The sequence below is a fragment of the Lacerta agilis genome, chromosome 17, assembly GCF_009819535.1.
Source record: "Lacerta agilis isolate rLacAgi1 chromosome 17, rLacAgi1.pri, whole genome shotgun sequence".
Lineage (NCBI taxonomy): Eukaryota > Metazoa > Chordata > Lepidosauria > Squamata > Lacertidae > Lacerta > Lacerta agilis.
The window spans coordinates 3,067,582-3,074,937 of NC_046328.1; the positions used below are offsets into that span (position 1 = coordinate 3,067,582).

At 44.6% G+C, this 7,356-nt stretch overlaps 1 protein-coding gene across 1 annotated transcript in view; it reads right to left on the reverse strand.

Annotated features, from left to right (window-relative positions):
• Positions 1 to 7,141, reverse strand: part of ATP6V0A2 (ATPase H+ transporting V0 subunit a2) — a 28,678-nt gene extending 21,537 nt beyond the window's left edge. The window contains exons 1-2 of the mRNA XM_033136387.1: positions 6,983 to 7,141; positions 2,653 to 2,731 (exon numbers count right to left, since the gene is read on the reverse strand). Of these exons, the coding sequence (XP_032992278.1) occupies positions 2,653 to 2,731; positions 6,983 to 7,099 (196 nt within the window). The 5' untranslated portion in view covers positions 7,100 to 7,141. The remainder of the gene's footprint in view (positions 1 to 2,652; positions 2,732 to 6,982) is intronic.
• Between the last annotated feature and the right edge of the window lie 215 nt (positions 7,142 to 7,356).

Sequence of the window (7,356 nt, forward strand, 5' to 3'; positions counted from 1 at the left end):
TGCTAAACATCATCCAGGACTCCCAAAGCAAAAGGAAGCCTCTCCATAAGCCTGTCAGGTCACAATGTTACATCATGTGAACTGAGATGTACAGCACAATCTTGCCTTGCAGAGGCTGCAAACTAGAGATCATCAGTAATTTATTTATTTATTTGCATTTAATAATCACTCCCTATGAAAGTTCCCAAAGGAATAAGAACATATATACAAACAATTAAAAGAATTTAAGATACAAAACAATTCCAAAACCAATACAGACTGGGACAAAAATCTCCACTTAAAAGGCTTGTTGAAAAAGGAAGGTTAAAAACAGGGTGTCTCTACCCACCATGCATTGTAGGAGGTTGAACTACATGTCTCTCAGGGTCCCTTCCAACCCTACAATTCTATGTGACATAAGATGTAGAGTAGTTGGGCAATTGGGACCAATTTGGTCCACACACCAGAGGTTCCCCACCTCTGTTTGAGAGCATCTTTTCCCAACCTAGTGCCATCCAAATAATTTTGGATTACAATTCCCATCAGTCCCAGCTAGTTTGGTCAATGGTTTGGTCCCATCAGATGTCAAGGAAATAAACAACTATCTGACTTCTAGAAGACATCTGAAGGCAGCCCTGTTTAGGGAAGTTTTTTATGTCTGATGTTTTATTGTATTTTTACTATGTTGTAGGAAGCCACCCAGAGTGGCTGGGGAGACCCAGCCAGATGGCCAGGGTATAAATAATAAATTATTATTAGGGATGGCAGTAGTTCAAAACACCTGGAGGGCACTAGATTAGAGGATGCTACTTTGGATAATTGGATCCTGGGCTTTACAGATGGTGATTCAACCAAGTTTCACTCAGACTTAGTCATGTTCATTAATTTCACTGGGTCTAATCTGAGAGCATAGCTAAATATCCCTTCAAGGTCTTTTTAGGGTTTTAAAGGCCAGATCCACCCCTTCAATTTGAGCTCAAAAAGAAACTGATTTGGATCCACAGTTTGTTGCACTTACGCCTCACTGAAATCAATGGGACTTAATTCATTGACATGTCACATTAAGTCCCACTGATTTCAATGGGAACAAAATACAATTTATTTAGTCTGGATACAATCCATTGGCTACAAGAATAAGTCTCACAGGACAGGTGTTAGTTATCTGATCACCATACTCCTATCAGCATCCCGGCAGCCGCATTTTGAACCAGTTGATGTTTCCAATTTAAGTGCAACCTCATGTAAAGAGAACTGCCATAATCCAAGCATCTAGTTACAGGTCGGTAGCCGTGTTGGTCTGCCGTAGTCTAAACAAAATAAAAAAATTCCTTCCAGTAGCACCTTAGAGACCAACTAAGTTTGTTATTGGTATGAGCTTTCGTGTGCATGCACACTTCTTCAGATACATACAGAGCATCTGAAGAAGTGTGCATGCACACGAAAGCTCATACCAATAACAAACTTAGTTGGTCTCTAAGGTGCTACTGGAAGGAATAATCCAAGCAGTACATGTATGGAGCCATTTAATACTTGACAAAGCTGTTGAAGGTGGGTCACTTACATAGTCGCCTAACAGCAAATTTCAAAATCTGAGCACTTGGTAAAACTAAAAACTGTGTTAAGCCAGCAGTTTAAAAGCATGAGAATGCAATTTGCAACACAGAGCAATGCTTTCAGCAATGCTAAAGATTTTTATAGCTTCTAATCACATTGTTTGTTAATAGGCTTATCTCATTTCCCTGAAAGGCCATCAGAGGGGGAGGGGGAATGAACGAATGAACCAACAGTTCCGATTTCTGGAAAGGGAAATAAGCATGAAAGCTGAAGCAAGGGTGGCTTCAAGTAAAAGGAACTGAGCCTGGACCTCAGCCACTATTCTTGCCTAAGTAAACTCAGTTTCAAATTGGTAGACTACAGAATACACACCTATCTCAGTGAAACATGAGCCCTCCAAAAGGAGCACAAAATAGCTATTGTTATTCTAGGCTGCATCAACAGAAGTATAGTGTCCAGATTAAGGGAAATAATAGTGCTGCTCTATTCTGCCTTGGTCAGACCCCACCTGGAATGCTGTGTCCAGTTCTGGGCACCACAGCTTAAGGATAGAGGCAAGCTGGAATGTGTGCAGGAGGGTGACCAACATGATGCAAGGGTCTGGAAACCAAGCCTTATAAGGAACGGTGGAGGGAGGAGTTGGGTATGTTTAGCCTGGAGAAGAGGAGACTAAGAGGAGATATACTACCCATCTTCAAATAAATGAGGGGCTGTCAAATGGAGGGTGTAGCAAGCTTGTTTTCTCCTGCTCTGGGGGGTAGAACCTAAACCAATGGATTCAAGTTACAAGAAAGGAGTCAGGAAGAACTTTCTGATGGTAAGCACTATTCAGTAATGTAACAGACTCCTTCGGAAGGTGATAGACTCTCCTTCACTGGAGTTATTAAAGCAGAGGTTGGAGATTCCTGCATGCATTGCGAGGGGTTGGACTAGGTGACCCTTGAAACACCTTCTAAGTCTACAATTCTATGATTCTATGACACGTGTGAAATGTGACCCTGAAATGGACCTCCCTACAGAGGAACAGCCTTTTGCCGCGGTAATCAGGTATGCCTCCCTCCCCCAGTGCCTAATGCATGATGAAGAAGCAGTCAGCCACCCTGCAGTTCCCAAGTTTACCAAGTATCCTTTCCATCTCTTCACACTTCTTAACTTCACCCACATATTTCCTTTGGAAGACACTGGTGCTTGGATTGAGCTGGAAAAAAGGAAAATGTTATTTGCCCCAAGATCCAAATTAAAAAGCCCTTTGCATCAATATTTACAGTAGGGGTGGGGAACCTGGGTCCCTCCAGATGCTGCTGAAGCACAGCGCCTATAATCCTGGACTATTAGCTATGCTGCCAGGGGATGATGGCAACTGGAGTCCATCAATGTCTGGAGGGTACCAGATTCCCATTCCCTGGTATGCAAACATCAATTCTATAGACATGTATTACAAATTTAGCTGAAACTGGGTAGCCAACAGCCATTCTATTTTCACCTCTGTTCTACCTCCACTGCTGGAGGCAGGGTGCTTCTGAATGCCAGTGGCTGGGAATCATGAGTGGAGAGAGAGTGGTGGTATACATATGCTACTTGTGGGCTTCCTGTGGGCCTGCAGCTGGCTCACATGGAAACAGGATGCTGGAGTGATGGGCATTTGGTCTGATCCCTCAGGGCTGTTCTTATGTTCACAATCAAACATCCAAGTAAGATGATCAACCCTGATCTGAGATCAACCCTCTCTCATCCCTTATCCTGCTAAAAATACTTTTATTCTTTCAGAAGAAATTCCATTCAAAAATTGAAGGGTACCCAAGCATTAGTACATTACAAGTTTATACCACTTTTCTGTGAACAGCAGGTCCCTTGCATTGCTTTTGAAATTCTCAGTCTCAAAAACCTATGTGTGCCATCATCTGGGGTATGCTACCGGTAATTAAAGGAAGAGAAACCCAAACGCTCCTTAAACACACAAAAATATTTTGTGTTGTATAAATCCTGGCCAAAAGGCTATTATAGTAAGTCAACACATCTATGTATGGAATGTATTATAGCAGGGGTCAGCAAACATTTTCAGCAGAGGGATGGTTCACTGTCCTTCAGACCTTGCGGGGGGGCGGACTATTTTTTTTTTGGGGGGGGGATGAACCGATTCCTATTCCTCACAAATAACCCAGAGATGCATTTTAAAAGCACACATTCTACTCATGTAAAAACACGCTGATTCCTGGACCGTCCATGGGTCGGATTTAGAAGGCGATTGGGCCGGATCCAGCCCCCGGGCCTTAGTTTGCCTACCCAGTAGTGTTTAAATTCTGAATTCAGCTTTTGTTTACAAAATGATGGATGGCTGCAATGTGAATAGTCATCTATAAGACTGCACTACTAATTTACAATTCTCTAATATAGAACCACACAAAAGTGTAAACCACAATCAAAATCACCAGGGGCTAAATAATTTTCTCTACAAGGAAAGGTGAATGAACCCTAACATGAGGGAAACCCACATGGATGCTCAGTTTCCAGGTCTGAAAATTGGCTTTCTGCAGTATTAGTAAACATGTGTAGAACTTTGGGCTATAAGCGTTAAATAGTACAGAATATCTATGGAACTTAATTTTTATTTATCACGATATAGTTTTTTAATGAAAAAACACCTGAAGATGCAGACTTTGGTACACCAAAGTTTATGGTGGAATAAATTTAAAGTGCAGCAAGCTAACAGAGCTACCCCTCTGGAAATAGTTTGTATGAGAAACTATGTTTAAAAGGAGACTAGTGAAGATTATCGACTCCTCCAAACAAGATTGTAAAATCAATGCACTTAATTTTAAGTTGCAGGTGAGTCCCCATTCCGTTCCGGGCCTGTGCACATATACAAAATCGCATAAAATGGGGAGCACTCTGGAGAGTCCTCCTCAAACAAGCGCGATGGTCCCTCCAGCTTGATGGTCCCTCCAGCTCATGCGAGCTAGAGAGGCAGCAGAGCTGGCCCAGCTGACATGTGTGGGGACAGCTGACACTCACAGGAGCTTGACTGATAGCAGGGCTCAGCTGGCCAGCGAGCATCATCTGGGCCAGCTCCACCGCACCTCCAGCTCCCGCAAACTGGAGGGACAGCGGGGCTTGGTTGACCAGGTGCTGCCCATTTCTGGGTACCACTTCTGGGTACCTAGCACTGTGCAGGTGCACAGGAATGAACAAATGCAATGCACGTAAATGAGGATTTGCCTGTATTTATTAATATATATTCAGCCTCAAACTGAAACTAGTTCAAGTGTGAATCTCATATTAGTGCTTCAGTGAGAAAGTGGTTTTTGTGTATCTACTGTAAAACTGCAGGAAGACAGATGTAAAACAAAGTGTCAAGCAAATGATTATTTCAACACAAGAAATTATGAACTAACATCTTAAAGACCTTTGCTCAAGAGCCAAGACATAATTCCATATTCTGTTCACCAGCTTCTAAAGGAAGGCCTAGAATGTCTGAGTCATAAAACCAAGAAGCAAATGTAATAAAGACAAGGAAATGCTGAACTTCTCACTCAAATGACTTCTGTTAATCAGTAAATGTTTTGGACCCTGGCCATTCCTATTACCAGCATGGAAGCAATGTTGTATGGTAGCATCCTAAATGTTGGAAAGTAGAAGCCAATTAAACAACAAAACCCACAATGGGTCCCCCTAACACAATGCATAACAACAATTCATTCACTATTCCCAGTTAAGCCCCTGGTTATACAAGAGCACTAAAAGTTATTTCCTAGACTGCATGGGTTAAAAAAATTGGGCTCACACATACAGAACTAGCTGGACGATACAATGGATCCTGGCCATCTTTATAAATGATTTAGATAAAGGTATTGAGGGGATGCTAATCAAATTTGTATTTTTGACCTTCTGTTGGAAGCTGCCCAGAGTGGCGGGGGAAACCCAGCCAGATGGGCAGGGTAGAAATAATACGTTGTTGTTGTTGTTGTTGTTGTTGTTGTTATTTGCAGATGACACCAAACTGGGAGGGGTAGCCAATGCTGCTGAAGACAGAATTGGGATTGAAGGTGACCTTAACAAGATTGGAAAACTGGACCAAAATTTAAATAATGAATTTCAACGGGGACAAATGTAAGTTTCTACACTTTGGCAGAAAGAACCAGCTGCACAAATATAAGATGGCTGGCCCGAAGTACAGGAATCAACAGTGTGATGCAGCAACAAACCACAACAAAAAAGCTATGGCTATTCTAGGCTGCATCAACCAAAGTCTAGTGTTCAGATCAAGGGAAGTAATAGTCCTGCTCTATTTTGCCTTGGTCAGAGCACACCTGAATTACTGTGTCCAATTCTGGGCACCACAATTTAAGAAGGATATTGACAAGTTGGAACGTGTGCAGAGGACAGCAGCCAAGATGATCAAGATGTGGGAAGAGGCTCCTGTCTGAAACCCTGGAGAGTTGCTGCCAGTCAGTGTAGACAATACTGCACAAGATGGACCAATGGTCTGAGTCAGTTTAAGGCAGCTTCCTATGTTCCTATGCTCCCCTACAATCCTGTGAGGTAAGTAAGCCTGAGAGGCGGCAATTAGCCCACATGAAGGCTGAGCTAAGAGCTAAATCCTGCCCTCCATCTCTACAGTATGTAGTCTTCTCGATATTTCTGAGCAACCCGCCGCTATCTGCAGGCATTGGCCATGCTAGTTGAGGCTGACAGGAGCTGGAGCCTCCAGCGTCATCTGTAAGGGGCACACCCCTTCTTTACTTATTCACAGTGCTGCCTGATTTCTTTTTAAGACTGCTCCACAACTGTACAAACCAAATCGTTTGCAGCCTTTCTCAAACTTGGGTTCCCAGATGTTGCTAGACTCCAAGTCCTATCATCCCTAGCTAGCAGGACCAGTAGTCAGGGATAATGGTAGTTGTAGCCCAACAACAGCTAGGGACCTAAGCTCAAGAAACATCAGTTTATAGCGTGGCAGCACCAATGCTCTGGAACTCCCTGCCTATTGATACCAGGCAGGCACCTTTCACAGAATTGGAAGGGACTACAACGGTCATCTAGTCCATCCTCCTAAAATGCAGAAATCCTATCCACAGCTGTCACTAGGTGGGCTTGAACCACTAACCACTAACCTTCTGGTTAAGAGCCAGACAAACTGCATTCTCTTCGGGGCCTGCTGGAGGAATAAGTTGTTACTCAGACAAACCTGCCCAGGTGTTTAGAAAGCCTGTACGGGCTTTTAGTCTCGATTCTATGCTGGCCTTTAACTTTCTGAACTTTCTGTATGTTTTAAAGTTATAGTTGTAAAAAGAAGAAGTGATAATTTCATTGTTTTGTTTTTTAGTAAACCGCTTTGATGGGTTCCTTCTCAGCGCCGCCGCCCCCCCCCCCCCGACAATCAAGCAGCGTATAAATTTCATGAACTAATAAATGAACGCGCGCGCCTCTTGTTTGCCGGCCCTTAACTCACGTCTCGGAAGTGGGCGAGGCCGCGCTCGCCCAGGGCGCTGAGGCACTCGTAGGCCGAGCCCGCCTGGAGGAAGAGCTGCGCCAGGCACATCGTCTCGCTGCGGAACAGGGAGCCCATGGCGGAGGGAGCCCTGGCCGGGCCTGAGGAGGCGGAGGAGGAAGCGGCAGAGGCGGCGGCGTCACCGGTCTCCTCGGCGCCGCCTCCGCTCCGCCGTCGCCGCTGCTACCGTCCCGCTGCGGAGGCGGTTCCGGGGACTGGCGGGTCCCCCGCTGCCCGGTGCCATGGAGAGGAGGGAGGCGAGGAGGACGGAGACCCGAGTCACCCCGAGTCCCGCGGCTTCCGGCTTCTCCTCACAAGTCCAGGCGCATGAGAGA